The sequence below is a fragment of the Armigeres subalbatus genome, chromosome 3, assembly GCF_024139115.2.
Source record: "Armigeres subalbatus isolate Guangzhou_Male chromosome 3, GZ_Asu_2, whole genome shotgun sequence".
Taxonomy (NCBI): domain Eukaryota; kingdom Metazoa; phylum Arthropoda; class Insecta; order Diptera; family Culicidae; genus Armigeres; species Armigeres subalbatus.
The window spans coordinates 111,154,483-111,179,695 of NC_085141.1; the positions used below are offsets into that span (position 1 = coordinate 111,154,483).

At 41.2% G+C, this 25,213-nt stretch overlaps 1 protein-coding gene across 2 annotated transcripts in view; it reads right to left on the minus strand.

The window, feature by feature from the left end:
• Positions 1-370: 370 nt before the first annotated feature.
• The window catches only part of LOC134220822 (cytochrome P450 4C1-like), a 91,674-nt gene continuing 66,831 nt past the window's right edge, over positions 371-25,213 (minus strand). For both annotated transcript variants that reach the window (XM_062699919.1, XM_062699920.1), the window contains exons 2-5: positions 1,750-2,005; positions 1,562-1,688; positions 842-1,496; positions 371-781 (exon numbers count right to left, since the gene is read on the minus strand). In XM_062699919.1, the coding sequence (XP_062555903.1) occupies positions 612-781; positions 842-1,496; positions 1,562-1,688; positions 1,750-2,005 (1,208 nt within the window). In that variant the 3' untranslated portion in view covers positions 371-611. The remainder of the gene's footprint in view (positions 782-841; positions 1,497-1,561; positions 1,689-1,749; positions 2,006-25,213) is intronic.

Sequence of the window (25,213 nt, forward strand, 5' to 3'; positions counted from 1 at the left end):
AAAATGTAATGAGGCTATGACATATCCTCAAAAATCAAGTAAGAAGATTTAGCTGCTGCTTTACTTATGTTTATGTGCCCATCTTCACTAGCAAAAAAAGAGTGATCATATCTATCCTCAGCCATCGAACCATCGATCAGAACCCATAAGTATCGTGCGAATAGTTAGGCCACTCACCCATTCGAGTAATTATAGGTATTTAGTCGATTGGACTAGGCTTCGAGTTGCGTGTTGTCGGCATGTGGCGGGTTGGTTTCATGTCTTAACGCGGATAACGCAAAACCCACCGGTTTTGCTTACACCTCCATTCGGACTTATCGGATCGAGCGGCCGTTGATGATTAATTCAATTTCTGACACAGTGTGGATAACAAGGCCGGCAACCGACTGTAAGGTACGTGTTAGCGTATTCTTTATTGTTAATCAATTAGGATTTTGCAAACTACCCTACTTCTTTCGATACAGTAATGCACGTTTTCGGTATTGCAAGCCGCTAATTATTAACTGGAGAAGAACTTCTGGTGCAATAGCCATTGTATGTGGAACGATTTATACGGGGCTGTAACATACTTAGACTAGCAGACTTATTCTATGGGCTCAGAACGGTCAAGATCATCCGTAGAGATTCCGCGGTTCAACAAAGACGCGATGTGGTCCAGACAAATGCATCGATACCTTGAACTTGAATTCGAGCTTTTCGTACTCCAGATCGGTGGTTATTTTGAAGTTCCGCAAGATTGCCGATACGATCGTCTTCATACTCATCATGGCATATCGACTTCCTGCAAAGTGGGTTAAATTGTGATTCGTTTTTGATCACTTCAAGTTTTTACCATACTCACCAATACAACCACGATTGCCACCGCTGAATGGAAGATAAGCGAACGGATGACGGTTTTTGCTGTTTTCCGGAAGCCATCGATCAGGGTCGAACAAATCAGCGTCCTCACCCCAGAACTCTTTCCGTCGGTGAAGAGCAAAGATGTTCAAAACGAAAATATTTCCTTTCGGGATGGTAAACTGATCCAGATGTAGTTCCCCTATGGTTTTCCGACCGTAGACGGCTGCCACCGGCGCAAGCCGTTGCGACTCTTTGATGATCCGTTCCATGTAGACCATATCCTTCATGATTTCCGAGGTGATTCTGGACTCCGGGGTGGGAAGCAGTTCCTTGATTTCCTTAACGGCCTTCTCTTGCACTTCCGGGTGCATGGCCAAATACAGCAGAGTGTGGGCCGCTTGAGTGGCTGAAGTTTCGTTACCGGCCGCGATCATCGTGTAGATATGATCGGAGATCTCCTTGTGCGAGAAGGGTTTCCCATCGGGCAGAGGAATCGTCAGCAGCTGATCGATGAAAATCTGAGGTTTCTTGTACGACAACAGATCATCTTCCTCGTCCTCTAAGATATCGTTGCCGGAATCGTTGGGGTTGTTGTTCGTATCCTGTTTTCCCTTGGCCTTGGCGTTTGCGAGCTCTTGTTGCTTTTCAATGATGATCTGATACGAAATGGATTCTGTATGATTTGTATTCTTAAAACATGTTTAACTGTACTGAATATTACCTTGTCTGTAAAAGCGTAGCAGAATTTACGGGAATTCATTTCTTTTTGGTAGAAGCGAGTAAATCGATATACAATATCCGGGTGAAGATTTGCGTTGAACATGCGAAGACCAACTTGGCTAAGAATACTGTAGAAGAAACGAAAATCAGCTTAACACAGATTTTTATTTTTTAAACGAAATAACTCACATTTCAAGTCCTTCCACAAACTGCTTGGTTCCTTCGCGTTCAAGCACTTTACCACCGAGAGACGTCCTGCAGATCATGGCCAGTGTACAGGGTGAGGTGAACTCCAGAATGTTGAGCACTTTACCGGGGGCGGCGTGCTCGCGGATACTTTCGATCATTTTGTCTGCACAGTCGTTGAAAATCGGTATGAAGCTGTTCAGGATCCGGGTGTTGAATGTTGGATTCAGTAGCTTGCGATGAACTTTCCAGGTGTCGTCTACGAATAGAACGGAGACAAGATTTTACTATAGTTATTAGAAAGTAAGTGGAGTTTGATTAATAAATACAAAAATGCTTGGGAACCAGCAGTCAACAGAAGCCAAACACCTGTGGAAGGCTGAAACACGCGGATACACAATAATTGAAATGCTCATACTTTGAATGTTACTAGAAGATTTGGAAAATTTAGGAGAAAGTGGCGAAAGATGGCCACCCTAAGCGGTAATCTTTGTAGAATAGCGAAACTATTTCGGATTTCGCTGATTTGTCTTAGACCTGTGCGCCGCCGCGCCACGCCGCCGCCGCCGACACTTATTGACGTACGCCGACGCCGGTCAAGATGTCGGCGGCGCGCCATACGCCGGTTGGCTCCACGCCGCCGAATTTCGTATTTCACGCCGATGTTTGGCCAACACAAAAATCACATTATGCAGTAGATTTGCATCTGCCGAACCAAGGCAACCTATCAAGCATTAATTAAATAGCTATTATACCTTTACCCGCTTTGGCGTGTTAAATGTTAGGTCATCCAAAAACTTCTTGGCTACAGATCTACAAATCAATGAGCGTGGCGATTAACTTCTAATCTCATATGTAACTTCATGTGGAATATCCTCATTCTGGTCGCATTGGGTGGTTCATCATCTTGGTTGGAATGCTACATATCTTAATTGGTCCAGTGCTCACATAGGGGAAAAGTGGGTAAAACCGACACCCTAAGCAACTTTACAGTTCCCCAATCTATGAAGCAATTTGCCGGTCTATAAATTTCATACAAGCATACTTTAGCTCTTCATGCATCAGTCCATGAGGTCTCAGGACAATATTTTTTGATAGAATTTGATTTATGATGAAAACGCGAACAGTCCATCTTACAGCCCAACCAGCTGGGGTGCGGGTAAGATCGACACCACATGAGGGAAAAACCGACACATCAAATCGTTATGGAATGACTAGTTCCGTAAGTGACAAGCTACATGTTTACAGGAGTAAAAATGGATCACGAAAGAACAACACTAGATTACGGATTGAATATATCTAAGAGCAAAATAAACTTAAAATACTTCTTTGGGCGCTATTGTTATCCGACCTGCAGGTTTTCCTTGATGACTCAATAGTACCCCCTAGACCTATTGTCACGCCCAATGATGATAAGGTATGTAACCGGTCTATGCTAAAGTTATATTCCCCAGCGCCTCGTTTTCCAATACTTGACTTATATTATGCGAATGATGAGTCTAATAAAACAGAGGTGTTTCGTGATTTGATGGCAGGTGTCGAATTTACCCCAACTGATAACATAATAATGATGAGATACATGTGGATGTTTATAATTAGAAAAGTTAACATTTTCTCCACAACATACACAAAATGATGTTCAATTATGGATCAGAGATTGATTAAATACTGATAATCAACAAATTATTGTCGAAAAAGCTTATACACCGATGCCAAAATTTTACATAAATCACCTCCTCAATGGTGATCAATGCTCATTGTCGGTTTATTATGACTTTTACACGTCTCCGCCAGTTACAAAATGACTAGAAATACATAAAATTAAACGTTTATTCAAAGTGTGTCGAAGTTCTGTCCGATAACCACTTGAAATCAGAGATTTGACGTGGTGTCGGTTGTACCCGCAGTGTCGGTTTTACCCACAATTCCCCTACTCAGTTTTTATTTATACAGCTCGGCAAATTCCACACAGCCGTTAGCCCAGCAAAATAAAAACTGATATCTCGGCAAAAATTACGTTTGTTAGCTGGTTTCTGCTGGTTTTCAGCAATTTTAACAGAAATCTCGGCAAAAAAACACGTTTGCTGGGACCCGGCTGTGCGAATCTTGGTAAAAGTTCAACAAATTGCTGAGATCCCGGAAAAAAATTAAGTGTGACAAATGCGGCTACAAATCAACACCATAATGAATGTTGGATTTTGATTCCCAGTCTGGTATGATTTTTTCAGCTTCCCTGGGCATGGAGTATCATTGTGTTAGCCTCATGATATGCGAAAGCAAAACTGATCTTTTGGCTTCGGGAGCTGGAGCACGATTGGGCACGTGACCCAACAAATTGAAAATTTCCTTCACTCTTCCTTGTAATTGCTAGAATTAAAAAAAAAATTGGTTCCGATTTATTTCGATAAACAATTCCCAAAGAAATTTCTTGATTTTCTTGAAATAATTTCTAGTAAGTCCTGGAGGAAGTTCTGAAGGAATATCTGATGAAAATTCTTAGAGCCATGAGGAATTTCTGAATTCATCTCCGTTGTAATTTCTGGAGGATTTTCTGAAGGAATCTTTGGAGCAAATCATGAAGGAATTCTCCGAGGAATGTCCAAAGAAATTGTTTAAGAAATTTAAGTATGTCAGTAATTCCTTTAGGAGGTCCTTTGGAAATTGCTCTAGGAATTCGTACGGAGATATCTGAAAATTCGTCCTACAGTTTTGGAAGTTGGTGTTGGAAATTCCGAAGGAATTACTGAATTAATTTCCGAGGGAATGGAATGTCTTATGAAATACCTGGAAAAATTCTAGTGGAATAGTTAAAATAATTTCCAAAGGAATTTTGTAGAAATTTTTAAAAGTATGTATGTATATATGTGGTTATCCATCACCCTGGCTTGAGTCTTGATCTGCACCCAATAGCTCCACCCAATAGTACAAACGGAAGTGCCAGACTCGTAACCAGAGACACTTACGCGAAGCCCGCGGAATCTCCTTTCAGCAATGTAATCCAACAGACTAATAAATAGATTCGCAATCCTTTTTGAGCTTTCCGAGGGATGGCTTCTTTGAAGAAGGGCACGTCGAGTCCATTACAACTGTGGGGAAGTGTACCCATCTACATGAGTAGAAATTATTAAAAGTATTCCAAAAAAGAATTTCTGAAGGAATTATGGAATGGTCAGTATGAATCTTATATGAATTTTTGGAGGAATTTCCAGAAGAATTCCTTAAGAAATTTTTTAAGGTCCTAAGAAGTTCCGAAGCAATTTCTAGGGGGAATTTAAAAGAAAAGCCTGGTTTCATTTGTGGAGAGTTTTTTAAAGAACTTCTTGAAGAAATTCTTGATCGGATTGCTGACGGAGCTTTTGAAGGTATTTTAGAATGAGTTTCTTGATGACTTACCGAATTAATTCCTGAATATTTTTCCTAGGGAATTACTTAAGGTATTTATGAAAACCCAGATTAATCCACCTAGCGGTGATGGTGCCTTTCTCGTTTCTTTCGAGTGAGCAATTTCTACGCACTTTTGGTGAAAAAAAAAAAGTATTTTGACCATAACTTCTGAGCCTATAGTCCAATCCGGCCAATTTTCAACAGGAAACAATGGGACCGGATTCTGCATCGAGTGCAACTTCTTGCGAGCAAATCGGCTGAGGGTACATATGTGACTAAAATGAGTGAGATTTTGAAAAATGTATTTTGGCCATAACTCCATAGTCCGATTCCACCAATTTTCAATACGAAACAATGGGACAAGATTCCGCGTCGAATGCAACTTGTTGCGAGAAAATCCGTTAAAGATAAGTACCTAAAAATGAGTGAGAATGTTGTACGTGTTTCTAATGTAAAAAAAATAATTTTGGCCATAGCTTCGAAACCCATAGTCCGATTGGGCCAATTTTCAATACGAAACAATTGGACAATATTCTACGTCGAATGAAACTTGTTGCGAGTAAATCAGCTAAGAGTAAGTGCCTAAAAAGTGAGTGAGAATTTTTCTTATAAAAAATATATTTTGACCATAACTCCGAATCCCATAGTCCGATTCCGCCAATTTTCAATAGAAAACAATGGGACAAGATTCTGCGTCGAATGCAACGTGTTGCGAGAAAATCCGGTAAAGATAAGTACCTGAAAAATGAGTGAGAATTTTGTACGTGTTCTTATGTACAAAAATGAATTTTGGCCACAACTTCGAAACCCATAGTCCGATTGGGCCAATTTTCAATACGAAACAATTGGGCAAGATTCTACGTCGAATGAAACTTGTTGCGAGAAAATCAGCTTAGAGTAAGTGCCTAAAAAGTGAGTGAGAATTTTTCTTGTAAATAAGTATATATTGTGGCCATAGCTCAGAAGCCCATAGTCCGATTGTCCCAATTTTCAATACGAAACAATGGGACAGGATTCCGCGTCGAATGCAACATGTTGCGAGCAAATTATGGATAAGTGCGGTTAGGGATAAGTGCAAAAAAAAATGAGTGAGATTAGTTTGCGCACTCACAAACACACACATACACACATACATACACACACACACACACACACACATACACACACACACATAAACACACACATACACACACAGTCAGCAACTGCAAGGCTATCCAGCGGATGGAAATCGTCGTCGGAGGACATGCGATTGCTTCGAAGCGATCACTGAAGCACCTGGGTGTGATGATCGACGACCGGCTAAATTTCAACAGCCACGTTGACTACGCCTGTGAAAAGTCGGCGAAGGCAATGAACGCAATAGCGAGGATCATGCCAAACGTTGGTGGCCCACGAAGCAGCACGAGGCGTCTGCTAGTTAGTGTCTCGTCATCGATACTGCGGTATGGGGTTCCTGCCTGGGGCAAAGCACTGCAAACCAAGCGGAACCGGGAAAAGCTGAAAAGTGTGTTCCGGCTGATGGCCATACGAGTTGCTAGTGCGTATAGAACGATATCGTCGGAGGCAGTATGCGTTATCGCCGGGATGGTACCCATTTGCATCACCCTGGCGGAAGACATCGAGTGCTACCAGTGGAGAGAAACCGGAAACATGAGAAAGGTGGCGAAAATTCGTTCGATGGCGATGTGGCAGCAGAAGTGGGACAGTACTGATAAAGGAAGGTGGACCCACCGGCTCATTCCAAATCTGTCGACGTGGATGAACAGAAAGCATGGCGAAGTAAACGTCTACCTGACGCAGTTCCTGTCGGTTCACGGATGCTTTCGGAAGTATTTACATCGGTTCGGACACACCAATTCCCCGCTATGTCCAGAATGTGAGAATGTTGAAGAGACGCCGGAGCATGTGGTGTTCTACTGTCCGCGGTTTGCGGAAATTCGTAGAGAAATGCCTGTCCCAAGCGCGGATAATATCGCAGAGCGAATGTGTCACGAGGAAGACACGTGGAATTCGGTAAGCAGAGTCGTGACGCAAATACTGTCGGAGCTGCAGCGTAGATGGAGGCGAGATCAGCGAATAAGTGCCAATTCTGGGGAGTATTCAGCGCGGTGAGCAGTGTTTGGCTTCGGGTCGTCGCGGCGCCGGTGAACCGGAAGTTTTCTGCCAACCGGAATCGTCGGACCGACCTCGGCACTCGAACAGTCAACCTGCAGAAGAAAGAAGAAGAAAGCGATTTGGGTACGTAGGGCACCTGAGGACGATGTCGAGGCAATGCGTGAAAGTGTCCCCTGCGATAGCTGCCGGTAGTCGGTGCACCACAAGTGCGGAAGTTTCCTTCACCGGAACTGGTGGACCACCCTCGACGCCGGGGAGTCAGGAGGATTCGAGTCAGGAAGTTCGGTGCATGGCCGTCGAGGGATCGAGACTACGTTGCAGTGGAGCAGTGGATTAGTCAGCCAGTCGGCGAACTAGCCTAAGCTAGGGGCCGGAATTTTAGAAGAAGTGCATGCGCACAGCCCCCGAAGTAGTCGCAGCATCCCGTGGTCCCGGGGGGATCGAGGCAAGGAGGATAAGGGACCCGGTTTATCCGGGAGGCACATTTTTAGCAGGTCGGGAGGAACCCATCCCTGTTCGCCTTCGAGCATAGTGTGGATGCTCGAGGTGTCTGTCGTGCAGATTTTTGATGGCCTTTAACCCTTGTAAAAAAAAAAAAACACATACATACATACACACATACAGACATCACCTCAATTCGTCGAGCTGAGTCGATCGGTATATAACACTATGGGTCTCCGGGACTCCAATCAAAAGTTCGTTTTTGGAGCGAACATATAGCCTTTACGTATACTTTGTATACGAGAAAGGCAAACATAATTTTGGCCATAGCTTCGAAGCCTATAGTCCGATTGGGCCAATTTTCAATACGAAACAATTGGGCAAGATTCTACGTCGAATGAAACCTGAACCCCGGTCAGGTACCTCCAAAACCGGGGGAGGAAGGACCTGGAAAGGTCCGTCCACTCAGGCAAGACGGTGGTAAGGGGTTACGGCAGGCTGAAAGTTCTCAGCCGCACCAGACCAGGGAAATAGAGGGGAATGACGCCTCCTGGACCCTGGTCAAGAACAAGAGGAAACCGAAGACGTCAAGGGCCGAAAAGAAGGCCCAGGCGAATGAGGGTAGCAAGAAGTCTAGGGTAGGCGCCAATCGCTCCAGGGGCGATGCCCTAGTCATCACGGCGGACGAGGCTAAGTACTCGGATGTTTTGAAGGCGATGAGGAGTGACGTTAAGCTCGGTGAACTCGGCGCCGACGTACGTCGAATAAGACGTACCCGGATGGGCGAGATGATACTCGAGCTGAAGCGGGGCGTCTCGCAAAAGGGCGCCGCCTACAAGAAGTTGGCGGAGGAGGTCCTAGGCGAGACGGTCAAGGTGAGGCACTCACGACGGAGGTGAATCTAAGGGTTAAAGACCTGGACGAGATCACTGAAGTCGAAGAGCTCGTCACGGCACTGCGGCGACAGTGTGAAGTGGAGACGCCCACCGCAGCCGTTCGGCTACGGAAAGGTCCGGCAGGGACGCAGGTAGCATTGGTTCGGCTATCTGCAGCGGACGCCTCCAAGGTAGTCAAGTTAGGGAGCGTCAAGGTGGGATGGTCGGTATGCCCTGTGCGCATATACGAGCAACCCGAAGTTTGCTTCAAGTGCCTGGAACCGGGGCACAAGCAATGGGACTGCAAAGGCCCTGACAGAAGCAATCTCTGCCGACGCTGCGGATTGAGGGACATAAGGTACAATGCTGCACGAACCCTCCCAATTGTTTGATTTGTTCCAGCAAAGCTGTGAACAGCAAGCACCCCATGGGGGCCTGATGTGCCCGGCGTTTAAGCGTGCTGCAAAATCAAAGTGCAGGTAAAGCAGCTGGCTTGCTCGGCTTCGCCCGAGTGTTTGGTGTGCGCAGGTTTAGAGGAAACGGCGGAACACGTGTTGTTCGTGTGCTCACGTTTTCGCGCAATGCGTGACCACATGCTTGCCACATGTGGTCTGGACACTACCCCGGACAACCTAGTTCGGAGGATGTGCAAAGACGAAGTTGGCTGGAACGCCGTTTTATCGGCTATCGCCCAAATCGTCTCGGAGCTACACAGAAGGTGGCGCGTGGACTCAAGGATGGCTAGTTCAGGCGCAAATAAGAGGTGGTCCAAGGGATCGGAGTCGGCTTCATGAGTCATACCGGTGGTCATGCTCTGTGGTCGAACTCGATCCTTTTATCGAACAAGTGGCCGCGCGAAGAACAACATGGTATCGTCGCTTTCGCGGCGTCGGTCAACCGGGCGGGTTCCGAGCCCGAGGACGGAAAGGGGTCCTCGTCAAGGCTGGGGCAGGCGTAGGCCTCGCGTCGGCAATTCCCTCTGTGTGTTGGCGAATAGGCCCTGTCGCGGAAAGGTCAATTTGGGGTGCACGCGGCATCATCATTCTTGATACCAGTCGTGCAGAGGGAAGCAGGCGCGAAGTCGACCCTGCCCACCTTCCGAGGACATAGGGCGTGGTAAGGCCACCTGGAAAGCCGGCAATGCGCTGGCACGATACCATGGTGTTCTTCTAAAAAAGCGAGTCACGATGTTCGATGCTGCAAGGACACGCAGCTAACCTCGAGGGTGCGTCATGCACTGGCCCCCCTTTGAAGCATTACTTTCTGGTTGTACCGAAGGGACCTTGGGGCTTGGCGGCAATGGAAACGGTTTAGCTGGTCGGGGATGCAGCCCTGCCTCCCTCATTGGAGGTGGCCCCTAACCCAGCACTTCCTGGTCAACCCAGGATGTCTGTTGAGCAGATTCCCCCTCCATTGTTTAGGAAGAAAAAAAAAAAACACGCACATACACACACACATACACACAGACATCACCTCAATTCGTCGAGCTGAGTCGATCGGTATATAACACTATGGGTCTCCGGGACTCCAATCAAAAGTTCGTTTTTTTAACGAACATATAGCCTTTACGTATACTTTGTATACGAGAAAGGCAAAAAATAATTTTGGCCATAGCTTCGAAACACATAGTCCGATTGGGCCAATTTTCAATACGAAACAATTGGACAATATTCTACGTCGAATGAAACTTGTTGCGAGAAAATCAGCTAAGAGTAAGTGCCTAAAAAGTGAGTGAGAATTTTTCTTATAAAAAATATATTTTGACCATAACTCCGAATCCCATAGTCCGATTCCGCCAATTTTCAATAGGAAACAATGGGACAAGATTCTGCGTCGAATGCAACGTGTTGCGAGAAAATCCGGTAAAGATAAGTACCTGAAAAATTAGTGAGAATTTTGTACGTGTTCTTATGTACAAAAATGAATTTTGGCCACAACTTCGAAGCCCATAGTCCGATTGGGCCAATTTTCAATACGAAACAATGGGACAAGATTCTACGTCGAATGCAACTTGTTGCGAGCAAATCAGCTTAGAGTAAGTGCCTAAAAGTGAGTGAGAATTTTCTTATACATAAATATATTTTGGCCATATATCAGAAGCCCATAGTCCGATTGGGCCAATTTTTAATACGAAACAATGGGACAAGATTCTACGTCGAATGCAACTTGTTGCGAGCAAATCGGTTAAGGATAAGTGCCTGAAAAATGAGTGAGATTATTTTGCGCACACACATACACACACACATACACACACACATACACACACACATACACACACATACACACACACATACACACACACATACACACACACATACGCACACACATACACACAGACATCACCTCAATTCGTCGAGCTGAGTCGATGGGTCTCCGGGACTCCAATCAAAAGTTCGTTTTTGGAGCGAACATATAGCCTTTACGTATACTTTGTATACGAGAAAGGCAAAAAAGAAATCTGTAGAAATTTTCGAAGGAATTCGTGCAGGAAATTCCCAGAGAATTCTTGAGAATATCCGAATATCTGCAATCTTGATATTTTGGGAGTTTTTCTTGGCATGTAGTCTTGATTCTAGAGCCAAAACTGAGTTTGTTTCACTACTGTCCGGACTTTCGAAGAAATTCCTGGAGAACTATAGGAATTTCTGTGTAGATACCAATAGCTATTTGTTCGGTAAATCCATTAAACATTTCTTCTTAAATTACTTTCAGAATTCTCTCGGTCGGGTTCGGGTTTACAAAATGTGAAACCCGACCATCTCTATGGTTCACCTTTTTCAAATTCATTCAAAAATTCTGTTAGAATTTTTTTTTAGATTCTCTTTCGGTTATTCCTTCAAGAATTGAATCGGAAAATCCTCTAGGAGGTAATTTTTTTCAGAAATTCCTCCAGGAGGTCCTATGGAAATTCCTTCAATAAACTATACAAAATTCATACAATAATAATTCCGGATGAATTCTTATTTGGAGGAATTTATAAAGGAATTTTCGAAGAAATTTCCAAAGGTATTTGAGCGTTAAACTTATTTTCAATTAAAAAAAAAACGCTTAAAGGTTTAAAAAAATTAAAGGAATTTACAAACGAAATTTTAGAAAATTTTCCAAACGAATGTCTGAAGATATTCGCAAGAATTCTTAAAAGAATTTTAAAAGAAATTTTCGAAGTTCTACAGGAATTTCTGGAAGAGTTGCTAAAGGAATTTCAGGAGGAATGTTTGAAAGAAATCCTATAGGAAATTCAGAAAGAATTCCTGGAGAAAGTTCTAAATAAACTCCAGAGCGAAATTTTGAAAGAATACCAAAAATATCTTCTTTGAGTTTAAGAAGAAATTCTTTAAAGAATTACTGGAAGAATTTCTATTCCAAATTCCTAAAAGAAATTCTTGAAGGAATTAAAAAAAAAACTAAATCAAATTGCGAAGGCTATCTCCTAAAGGGATTTCCGGATGTATTCCGGAGGTATTCCGATGGAAATTCATGAAGGTTTTTCCATTGGTATTTTCTAAAGAATTCTTAAAGGAATTTCCGGAGGAATTCCTAAAAAAGTTTTCGAATGAATTTCCGAAGAAATTCCCAAAAGACTCCGTAAAGGAATTTCCGAAGCAATCCCTAAAGTAATTTTCAAGGAAATTCCTGAAGGAGCTTTTGAAGGAATTTTGGAAAGAATTTCCGGAGCACTACCCAAATAAATTGTCAAGGGAATTCTTAGAGAAAGTTCTGAAGGAATTCATAGGGTAATTCTAAATTAGTTCACCGAATTCCTTTTTTGAATTTTCTGAGGAATATCTTGAGGAATTTCCAAACGAATTTATGAATTTATATCTGAAGTACTTTCCACTGAATTTATGTGCTGTGATGCGGCAATATCCTTGTGAAGGATGTAGTGTAAACTTTTGCTGTGGAGATACAAGCTATAGCTATTAGCATGTTCACCCTATCAGTCTGTCTGTAGCAATTGTACAAAATCCTAAAATAAAAAAAAAATCAGAAGGGTTATGTACAAGACACAACCGCCCAACGTAAACTACGTAAGGCAGTTTTGTTCATTGAGGATTGTAGTGCCATCATGCATTTGATTACTTATGTCACTGGTTTCGAACAAAACTAGCGTATTTTAAGATATGAAAATTGTTGGATACGCCAATTGTTTAAAAAATTTACTATGAAAACTAGACCTGTGCGCCGCCGCGCCGCGCCGCCGCCGCCGGTGGTTTTACTCACGCCGCCGCCGCCGACAATTTTGGGTCGGCGCGCCGCCGTTCATAATTTTGCCACGCCGATGACTAATCGCAATAAAAAAAATCAACTAACTTAAGTCGAGTCGAGTAAAGTACAAACTAAAGATGGCCTTACAGTTGAAGACGAAATATGTATCTGTAAAGCAATACAACGTGGTGGAGTTTATTGGAATAGTACTAAACTCGTCTTATGATAGTTCATAAATGGTGAAAAGGTGGAAATCGTCAGCAGAATTCAATTTCAAATCTACCTTACGAGATGATGTCTCTAAGTCAGTGTGGTGATATACATTGTCCGGACTAATAAATATGTTGGTTGATTAGTTTATGAGTTTGCATGAGGCTTCATCTAGTGGATTTCTTCTACCAAGTAGAATAACACATACAATGTTTAACTGATCTTTGGAATTCGTCTAAGCCAAGCCTTTGGCATTCAGTCGGGCACCTAAACCTGTAGGAGACTTTAGAAATTCTTTTTTCTTCGAAAATTCCTTCAGATTTTACATTACGAATTTCTTCAGAACATCATTTACGAATTTCTTTAGGAAATTCCTTATGGAATGTTGGAAAAAAAGGCGGCTTTGGCAGGTTTTGTTCTATTATTGTCAGGGGGGTTTTTGTCGACCAAATTTTATGAAATTTGGCCACAATATTCTTTGATATGCAAAGAATGGTTAGGCCAACAATAGAACAAAACCTGCCAAAGCTGTCATTCCCCCTATACAAAAAAAGACTCCTTAAGGAATTCCTCTAGAAATTCTATAATGAATTTCTTCGGAAATTTCTCCTATGAATTTTTTTCAGCAATTATTCCATTAATTCCTTGAATTAATTCTTCCAGATATTACATAAAAGATTTCTTAGAACTTTTCAAGGAACTTCTTCGGAACTTCTACCAGCAATTCCTTTAAAAAATTCTTCGAATCTTTCCAGAACTTCCTGCAGGAATTCCTCCAAAAATGCTTTCACGAGTTCATTCCGAAATGTGTACTCTTTCGAAAATTTAATTAGTAACTCCATCGAAAGCTATTTCATTCTCTAATTATTTTTCAAAGGATTTCCGGAAAGAAATTCCAAAAGAATTTCTTAAGAAATCTACGAGGGAATCTTGGAGGCTTTTCGAAGAAACTTTTAAAGAAATTTATGGAGAAATATCTGAAGGAATTCTTGGCGGATTTTTTTAGATTATTTAAGGAAAAAAATCGTGAGGAGTTCTCAAATGATTTTTTGGAGAAGTTTTTGAAGAAATTCCTGGAGGGTGTAGGATAGGGTGGCTCAAATTAGTAATGGGAAAAACTTTTTTCATTTTTTTTATGGGCCGCCCTCTTCTTCGGTTCTATTTGTTGCCTTAATGCTCTAGACAAAATTTCAGCCAAATCGGTCAACGTTTGGGCGGTGCTAAACTCGTTGGAAATTTATATGGAAAAATGTATCCAGAAACATCCAAAACAGTGATTTGCAGTTAATTGGCACAATTGATGAAGAATTGTGATATTCAGATCGTGAAGCATTTAATACAGAATGTTATGCTGAAAACCGCGAAAAGATTAGAGTCTGTCCGGTTATTAGCATTTCTCTGAAGAGGGGTTTGAGCAAATTTCGTTTCTTTTACCTTTGAAAAGAAATAAATTCATCCCTACAACACTCCAGTAAAATGCTAATATCTTTGCCTAAGAAACTCTAATCATCTCGCGGTTTTCAGCAAGACAATTTGTATTCAATTCTACAAGAACTGAATGAGTATCGTAGTTCATGATCGTAAATTGTACCGTCCAACTGAAAATCACTGTTTTTTTATGTTTCTGCATACATTTTACCATATAAACTTCCAAGGATTTTCGCACCGCCCAAACGTTGACCGATTTGGTTGAAATTTTATCCAGAGCATCAGGGCATCAAATAGAACCGAATAAGAGGGCGGCCCATCAAAAAATTTGAAGAAGTGTTTTTGAGCCACCCTAGTGTAGGAGTTTCCAAATGAATTTTCGAAGGCATTTTTAAAAGAGAGCCTAAATTGATTTTCAAAAATAATTTCCATTGGAACTGCTAACAAAGTTTTTGGAGGTATTTCTAAAAGACTTCCCCAATGAATTCCTAAAGGAATTTCCAGAGAAATCACGAAAATGTTTAAGGAGTTTCTTAGAAATTGTTTCAGAATTCCTCCAAAACTCTCTTAAAACTCCTACAGAAAGAAGTTTTGAAAATTTTCTTAGGAATTTCTTCGAAAATTAATTGAGAAATTCCAGCGGAAGATACTTTTTAGATTTTTTTTGGAATTTCCTCTAGGGTTCCTTAGCATCAAGATATTTTCCTGAAATTACCTAAGGGATTCTTTCAAATATACCTTAGGCAATTTCTGATGATTTTTTCGGATAATCCATTGAAAATTCCTCCAGTAAATTCTGTGGTTACTTTAGGAAGCTACCTAGAGACACTGAGAAAAAACCTCTGTAAAGGGAAGGGTCGTTTAGCCGAAACCCATTCATCCGAAATCCATTAGGCCGAAATAAATCTGGCCGAAAGGGTCATTTAAGGAACGGGTCATTTGGCCGAAAGGGTAATTTGGCCGAAAGGGTAATTTGGCCGAAAGGGTCATTTTGCTGAAAGGGTCGTTTGGCCGAAAGGGTAATTTGGCCGAAAGGGTAATTTGGCCGAAAGGGTCATTTGACCGGAACGGTCGTTAGGCCGAAAGGGCCATTTGGCCGAATATGACATTTGACCGTATAAGACATTTGACCGAATAGGTCATTTGAAAAGTGAGAAATTAGGAGTGAGAAGAGAGACGTCTCAATTCTCATTTCTCACTTCTCACTGTAAAAAGAGAGAAGCGTGAAGTTAGTAGTGAGACAACTCTTTACCCACTTCGGACTATTCACTTTTCAAAATGAGAAAAGAGAAATGAGGGGTGAGAAGTGAGACGTCTCACATCTCACTAAGAAAATTAGAAGCGCGAAGTGAGCAGTGAGACGTCTCACTATTCACTTCGCGCTTCTCAATTTCTACATTGATAAAAGAAAAATGAAGAAAAAGAAGTGAGACATCTAACTACTCACTTTCATTTCTCACTGTTCCCTGTTAAAAAGTGAGAATTGAGGCGTCTCCCTTTTCACTCCTCATTTACCACTTAACGTTGTAAAAAATGAGAAGCATGAAATGAATAGTGAGATGTCTCATTACCCATTTCGTCCAACTTACTTTTCACAATAAAGAGAATAGTGAGACGTCCCACTTCTCACTCTTTATTTATATCTTCTCATTGTAGAAAGTGAGACGTGAAATGACTCACTTCCCATTTCTCACTGTGAAAAGTTAGTAGTGCGAAGTGGGTAGTGAGACGTCTCACTACTCACCTCATGCTTCTCACTTTTTACAGTGAGAAGTAAGAAATAAGGAATGAGAATTGAGACGTCTCTCTTCTCATTCCTAATTCCTCACTTTTCAAATAACCTATTCGGCCAAATGACCTATTAGGCTAAATGTCTTATTCGGGCAAATGTCCTATTCAGCCAAATTACTCCTACGGCTAAACGACGTTTTCGGCCAAATGACCCTTTCGGCCAAATGACCCCATCAGCCAAATGACCCTTTCGGCTTAAATACCCGTTTGGCCAAATTACCCTTTGACCAAATGACCCTTTCGGCCAAACAACCTTTTGACCAAATGACACTTTCGGCCGAACGACCCTTTCGGCCAAATTACCATATTCGCTAAACGACCCTTTCAGCCAATCGACCCTTTCGGCCAAATGACTTTCGGTCTAATGATTTGTTCGGCAAAATGGTATATTCAGCCAAATGACATTGGCAAAAAGACGCAGTGTTTGGGCAGAAAATACTGCGCGGTGGAGAATAGTAAATGGCGCAGACGAACGAATGAATCACGATTGTACCAAGTTTATAAAAATGCAGACAAAGGCAGGCTGAAATTTTTGGACATTTTCCTCAGGAGTTTCTTCACGACATTCTCCATTTCTTTTTATTTTTTTTTAGGATCCCTTCAGATATTCATTCAAAGCTCCTTTAAAAATTTATTGGGAAATTTATTTGAAATTCTGTTAGGACTTTAAAAATATCTGTGAGGATTTCTTCGAAAGGTTCCTACTGATTTTTCTTTGGGAAATCCTTCAGTTCTCACAGTTTTCAAGGAAATTTCTTCAAAAATGTGCCCGGATTGCCTTATAAAACTTTATCCGACATTACTTCAGGAAATCATTTGGAAATTCCTTTGGAAAACTCTTTTAGGAATTCCATCGGAAATTAGTTCATTGTTGAATAAATTTCCGATAAATTCCTGCAGGATTAGCTCTACTGAAGGAATTTCCCAAAGAGAACGTGAATGAATTTTAGAAAGAATACCTATACAAATTTCTGAAGGAATTCTCATAGAATTTTACGAAGGAATTCCTTTTGAACTTTCCTAAGAAATGTCTGTAGAAATTTCCTAAAAAACTCCTTCAGGGACTACACCAAGAACTTTTTTGGTATATTTAACCAAATTTCAGGAAAAAATTTAAATTTGGTTGGTCATCCCCAGTCTTACTTAGCTAGTATTTATTTTTATTAATGTTGATTATAACATTTTAACATAAATAACATTTTTAAATCAGGTATTAATTAGTGTCGCCGTCAATTGACTATTTTGAATGGGCTGCTTGATGATCGGCAAACGTAGAATATTGCAATTTTAATCCACTGAAGTTGATTTGTATACGGACGATTCCTGTCGTGTGAATCAAAACCGCATGAATCCAAAAACAGGCATTAAAATTGATTTTACCAGACATTGATTTTTTCATTCACGCCGGTTCACGCCGCCGCCGCCGCCGCCGCCGATGAAAGTCAACGGCGCGCCGCCGTGACGCCGCCGCCGCCGGGGCAAAAGTGACCACCACGCCGCCGCCGCCGATTATGTGACCGGCGCACAGGTCTAATGAAAACCCAAATTTATTCCTCAGTGGTAATGATGCCTTTTTCGTGCATCACTAGAAAACATAAAATGTCAATCATGTACCAAATCCCAATTAATTTGGTTGTGATGCGCGCGAGTAGTAAACGTTGCGGACGGGGAAAGAGGGTGTGTGTTATTATGTACAATCTAACTCCCACTGTCTGACAGTGTTGGTAAAATCTCAAATCTCATCGGCGATTCAAACCATGCGTGAGTCAAATCCCATCAGAATCATGGCCCAGAGATTTGCTCATGATTCGAATCGCAATTTGCATATTGCATGATATTTACGTGTTCTTCATTGTTGAATGCATTGAATCAACTGTTTTTTGTCTAAAACAATGGCTAATAATTGCATATATAAACAAAACAAGGGGGGTCCCGTAGCGTAGTTGGCTACACATTCGCCTTTCAAGCGAATGGTCATGGGTTCGATTCCCAGCCCCTCCACCAAAACCCTCGTCAGTCGCCGGATGCGCAGCCTATGCGGTGGCGTATTGGGGTGCACGCTTCACCGTCAGGCTGCCTGATGACGACTGACAACTTGTTCTTCTCGGAGGCATTCCTCCAACGTTACCCGGATAAATGGCAACCGGACAATGCAACGATCATTGGATACACGACATGGACAAAACGAACACAATGGACTCACGACGAGATGGACCAGCAACGACAACAACAATGAATAATGGAAAAATCTAAAAATAGATTCTGTGTGGATTCTGGTTGCAGAATACCACAGTAGATCTCGGCACAGTAGCGGTTAAGTAACACAGAGTGCCTATCAAATAAAAACAAAGGAATAAAAAAATAAAAATAAACAGAACATACGCCTCGATTGCGATTTGACGCTTTTTAGAACGAAATCATTTTTCTGGCCGAGAACCTCAAGCGCGATGCTCCCCCTACAAAATCGCAGGCGAGTTAGCTCGTGCATGAAACCCCGATGATTCTGATTTGAGTATGATTCTACCAACACTGAGTGTCACTTTGGATAAAATATTCGTGCAACCATTTTATTAATATTATTGCAAGACTTTTGAATCAGGGTGCAAGAAGGTGATAGCTCGATTGTAATTCATATAGCCCGTTTCAAGAACGTATGCGTTACGAAGCTTTTGTCGTGTACAATAAGTACCGCATGATTGCACCCACGTATTATAAAAATATCTTAAGTGCATTCACACTTCCTGAATCAAAGTTAAATCCTTCTGATTCAGGCGCGCATTTAATTGGACAAAATATTATTAGGCCGATATAAATATTTTTTTAAAATATGTCCCCCCCCCCTTCGGATTGTTTTCCTCAAAAATAACAATTTGAGGGGCAACAAAAACATTTACCGGATAATTTTGAGAACTTTCTAAACATTCTTTAACAAATCCGAGGAGTTTTTTTTTATTTTTTTTTCCATTTTAATATTTATTTTTTACTAGCAGACCCGACGAACTTTTTTTCGCCTAAAATTGATTTATTCTCTGATTAGTTCTCGAGTTATGCAGAAATTTTTGGTTCATTTGTATGAGAGCCCTTCTTTCCAGAAGGGGGAAGCGTTGCAAACCATCACAGAAACATATCTTATCTTCCAAAACCTCCACACGCCAGATTTGGATCCATTTGCTTGATCTCGAGTTATGATGAAATTGATGTTTCATTTGTATAGGAGCTAGGTTTCAAAGAGGAGAGGGGTCTCGAACCATCTTAAGAACCTTCCCCGGCCCCAAAAACCTCTGCATTCAAATTTTCACGCCGCTCGATTCAGTAGAAGAAGAAGAAGATTACCCCCTCCCCCTTTACTTTGCGGAGACCATAATTTTAAATAAATCTGTGTAACGGCCTTATTAGTTTTCAGTCTGCAAAAAAAAATTGCTCAACATTTTTCCCAAGTCGTTTTTTAATATAAACATGTTTGTACGGAGTTGGACTTTTCTTATACTGTGTATTGAGTGTAATATCACAAAATAAAATTTTTAATAGTAATATTGTATTTATCATACAGTAGAAGAAAAGTTCAACCCCGTACTGCTTACCGTTTTGAATTAAATTGCTTCTAAAATTTTTGGGAAGAGTTTTAAAAACTTCTTCGTATGGTTTCCCGTGGAGATTTTTTCGATTATCATCTTTCTGCTTCTTCTTCTTCATGCGACATCAAAGCGCCAATTGCATTACTAGCATCAAGGGCATTGGCATTGATAACAATTGATCGTCTCATGCCTGCACAGACATGCCCCTATCTGCATCACTTTTTATACACCATGTACTACATTACGCATTTTTGTTACATTTGTTCCGACCGCGGTCACTGGTCCGGCTCCATTGTTCTCCTTTTTGTGCGAAACACCGCACAAAAAGCAGAGTCCAAAAGCCAACCACACCGAACGGCGACGGCCGAAACGAAACTCTTGCGGACAAGAAAAGAGGGTGCTGCCAAAATGATCCGATACCCTATTTTAACGTTCATAACCCAAAGTTTCAATATAATTGACAAATTGGTAGAGAATTTCCGAGTCGATTGATATATAAATCTCAAAAATCCATCGGAAGATAAAGGCGCTATTAAAGTTCAAAATCTTACATGATTTCGTGACGGTCTCGAATTTGGAAATTTTCATTTGTCACCCTGTATCCGAGTCTTCCCCTTAGACGTAGTTTACGTCAAAATATCGCAACAACGGAATACATGGAATACATGCGACGGAAGCATTTTTCCAATAAAATAGATGGGGAACGCTTTCGAGTATACCTGAGGTAAGCGAAATGAAATTTTGTTTAGTTCTAGGAAAATGTAAAGTGTTGGAACATGCTTAGTTCCTCCACTATTGGATCATTTAATCTTCAAGAATTTGCAGGAAACTAGTTTTTTTCTCAGAAAAATGTTGGTGTTTGTATTTAAATTCCAAAAAAAAAACTATCCGATTTGTTGGTTCATGTGCCCCATCGTGCCCCAGCTTTAAGTAAATCGCGTTGGAATCTAATTTAAAAACTACGTCGCGCTTTCAGGAGCACATTACTAGAAAAGTAAACGACAAACAAAAACGAAAAACAGTTTTTCACCTTTGCCCACTTGCAGCATACACGAAAGAATTGTGTCCAGATGTGCTAACAGCCTAAAAATTTATATTTGTGTGAGCATAAATGCGAGGTGAGGACTTTGTCATAGCCATCGGATAAAAGGAGAGATCGAGGAAAGAAAAAGAAATTTTTAAGGTGATTATACAATCAAGCCATGTGGTGAATTTCAAATTCACCACACGGTTTTCTACTCCTATTATCAAAAGTTCAAATCTAGCATAATAATTTTCGTACAATGCTGAAATTAAAGTCGATTGTTTAGCATGAGTAAACAAACGATCTACGGATGTTTCATCCCTATAGGCGTTGTGGTTCTCTCAATTCGTGCTCTTGAAAAATCACTAGAAAAAGCACGTGGTTTCCAAGATGGCCGATTTGTGGCTTTGTTGTATAACCACCTTAATGAGAACTAGGTACATCGTAAAAAGCTCGTTGCTATAAAGAACGACAACAGAACAAAATTTTAATGTCATTTCTTGTTTTCGATGTGTTTGTTTTCGCTCCAAGCTGGTCTAGTAGCCTCGAAATTTGAATATATCGACATCAGGTATCAGAACGTCGGCTCCAGGTTCACCTCAATTTGGGAGATTTGTGCCATCGCCTTCACAGCCTTTCGGACGGAAAAGGAAGTGAACAAAAAGTAAATGAATATGGATGGGAGAAAAATGGGAAGTTTGGGAAAGGGACTCTTGAAGAAGTCATACAACAACGTATACACGTACAAAAGCTCATAACTTTTTTTTTTTTTGTGTCTTTATTAAAGAGACTTTCAGCCCGAGGCTGGCTCGTCTCCGCGTAGCTCATAACTTCTTACCACAACGGGTTATGAACAACAGAATACTCTGAAGGTTCAGGTTGCTGTAATCAATTTCACTTAGTAAGTGTTTACCTTATGTTTGGAAACCCAGTTGCGTATAAACTGGGCAGTTAGATATCAGATGATAAGAAGTTCCATAATCGGATCCACAACCATCACAGACAAACGACTCAACACGTTGAATATTTGCCATGTGATAGTTGAGTCGGCAGTGACCTGTCAAGCCCTTGACTAAGACACTGTAATTATCCACTTGTCGTAAGATGAAGAGTTTGTACAATCCCATTTAATTCCACCACTTTATTGTACCTTAACAGATACGTATTTAGACCTCAACAGTAAGGTCGTCTTCAGTGTCTCGTACTTGACTCGACAAGTACGAGTCGAGTCAAGTACGAGACACTGAAGACGACCTTACTGTTGAGGTCGAAATACGTATCTGTTAAGGTACAATTAAGTGGTGGAATTAAATGGGATTGTACAAACTCGTCTTACGACAAGTGAAGACATTCCACTAAAAAGCTCAAAATAATTTTCTTAACTGTAATTATGTTTAGACAGATTACCTAAATAGTTTGCTACTACCGAAGATGGTTCTCGGATATATAATTTTGTTTGTCGACATGAATCCAAACTACTCCAATACCGTTTGTGCTGAGTGGAAGCCCAAGAGCTAATCAAACGCTTCATCCAACACTTAGATATTGGAATAGCTGGCTCAGGACCAATAAAGTCTTGTGATGCTCCATTATGAGCTAACTCATCAGCCAGTTCGTTTCCAGCTATGGAAGAATGACCAGGTACCCATATAAGGTGTGACGTATTCACTGAATTCAGTTCCTCAATTTGAGTGCGACATGCAATTACTAACTTCGACCTTGAGTTGGCCGAAGCGAGAGCTTTGATAGCTGCTTGGCTATCTGAACATATTACTTTGCCCATAATGTGTTTCTGCAATGCGGATTGCACTCTACACATAATGGCAAAGCTTGAAAGACAGTGCAGTGTCTACCCAGTGAGTGGGACTGTTCGAATCTTAGCTCACGCGAGTGGACACCTGCACCCGCTCAACCTTCGAAGAGGGAGCCATCAGTGTAACAAACAATGCTGTCCGACATACTTCTCTCCTAATAGTTAGATGTCCACTCATCCCGCGAGGGGAATTGTGTTGAAAATGTCCCATAAGGAAAACTACTAGCGAGTGTGAGATCACTTGGACCGGGGATAGTTCTGTCCCAATCAACCATAAGTTGTAGCAACGAACTGTGTGGAGAACTGCGGTTTACAGAATTTTCTTCCATGAAACCGAGAGCCCATAATCGGTAAGTATAAGAAAGTGTGCTTTTAGTGCTTTAGTAAGTGCTTTTTGTTTGAGATGTATGTGTTGTGGGGACACGTTGAAAAGAACCTCGAAAGCAGCCGTGGAAGTCGAAGAGAACGCACCAGTCTTTGCCATTAGACACATTCTTTGAAGATGGCCTAATTTAGACTGAATTGTCCTCACTTCCCCCTTTTGCCACCACACAAGACATCCATGAGCCAAAACTGGTCGTACAAGTGTTGTTTAAATCCATTTGATATATTTGGGTTTAGGACCCCAAGTTTTACCAAAAGTTCGTCAGCACACGTTTTTTTGACTCTGAATATAATGATAGGTGTCCATGAGAGCTTGGAATCAAGAATTAGTCCCACATACTTTACCTGATCCGTTACATTGATTTCAGAGTCAAAAAGATGTAATGGGCGAATATCATTACGGTTACGTTTTTCCGTGAAAAGTACAATAGATGTTTTATTCGGATTAACCAAAAGGCCATATTGGCGACACCAACTTTCAACTGCCTGAAGAGCACTGCCGACAATTAGCGGAAGGCCTTTTGTCGTGCAATAAATGACAACTTGTTTGAAAGCATCCGTAGGAGATGATTCATCATGTGGTAAAGAAACCGAACAATAGACGTATTTTCTGAGGGGGGTTCTACCAGTTACATCAATTGTGAATTGTGTATTTTCGTTTCGATGAGACGAAATCAAGCGATTTTCGAGTCGGATGACAATCTTTCTTCGGAGTTTGTTGTGAAAAACATCTCTCGCCCATCCTCTTTTCTCTAGAGCGAGTCTAGATAAGTGAAAATCGTGCCTACTTGATGAATTTATTTTTTCGTTTCATCACTTTTGCGCCTCACTCACCTTTCGCGAGAATTTTCGTTAAGCAATTAAAAAAATGTTATGACCGCAACGGGACTCGAACCTAGAGCATCACTATAGCCATACCACACCACAGCACCACCACAGATAGCACGAAAAGGAAGAAAGGAGTGAGAACACGAGCAAATCAACTTTTCGCGGCACTGGTAGTGAGGGAGAAATGGTTATCTTTCATTACATTTTTTTTTTCTTTTCCCGCAAATCCATTTTTCGGCGAAAATCAGCTTAAGGGAGCATTCTCTGCTCGTGAGAATGAGTGAGAACTACGATCCCTGATTGTGACAGCACATACATTTCTGGATGTTAGTTCAGAGATAAGTGTAGCAACGATAGCCTTGTTAACAAGTACACATACACGCGACATTTATCGAGAGTTTGTCATTTCATTACTCAAAGCAGCAAAACCCGGATTCACTAGGTTACCTAGGTAGAAGCTACCCTAGCGAAAATAAAGTTCCTGCTCCAATGGCACTTGGAATTTGCCATTTTGCATAAGTCTATAAGAATTAATCGTTGCTGTTCTTTTGTGCTGAAGATTGATTTGAGATTGAGATGTCTTAACTGTAGCCATTGCGAATTACGATAATACACTCCACAACTTCATCATTTATGTGATCAGCAACGATGAAACCAAGTCGGTATCGTCAAGATCGATCAAGATCGTTAAAGACGAAACACAGAATACACTGTGAAAAACGCATAAAGCGAATCCATATAGGTGATAATTAGATGAAAAGCTAAATAAAAACATACTCATAATCCCACCCTTATTTAACCTCAAATTGAATTGAATAAGAGTAGCTGATTATTTCGGAGAAGCAAAAATTCAACTACGCCTTAGCTCCGGTTAGCGCAGTAAGGGCTCAATACTTTGAAGGGTGCCCTGGTGCTTCACAGGCTTCGTTAGCGGTTAGGTTCTTTTTAGACCCCCTTAACCATTCATTCATAAGCACAGTAAACATAAAGCCGCATCGGCATCACATCAAGAATTAGAGGTCTCCTGTATGGTGGACTTCTACCACTGGAACAGGCATTATTCTTAGCCAGACAACCGGCTGCCGACATAACACGGCTATAGGTTGTTCGTGGAGAGAAGTTGACATTGACTTTACGTCATTTCTCAATGTGGCCGAACAGCCAAGCAATTTAAATGGGAACTAGGTACATCGTAAAAAGCTCGTTGCTATAAAGAACAACAGAACAAAATTTGAATGTTATTTCTTGTTTTCGCTCCTTGCTGGTCTAGTACCCTAGAAATTTGAATTTATCGACATAGGGAGAGAGAATTCTGAACAAAATATGATCGGAACATATCGATATTTAAGTAGAAAGCAAAAATGTAATATGTAAATTAAAAGGACGGAGAAAA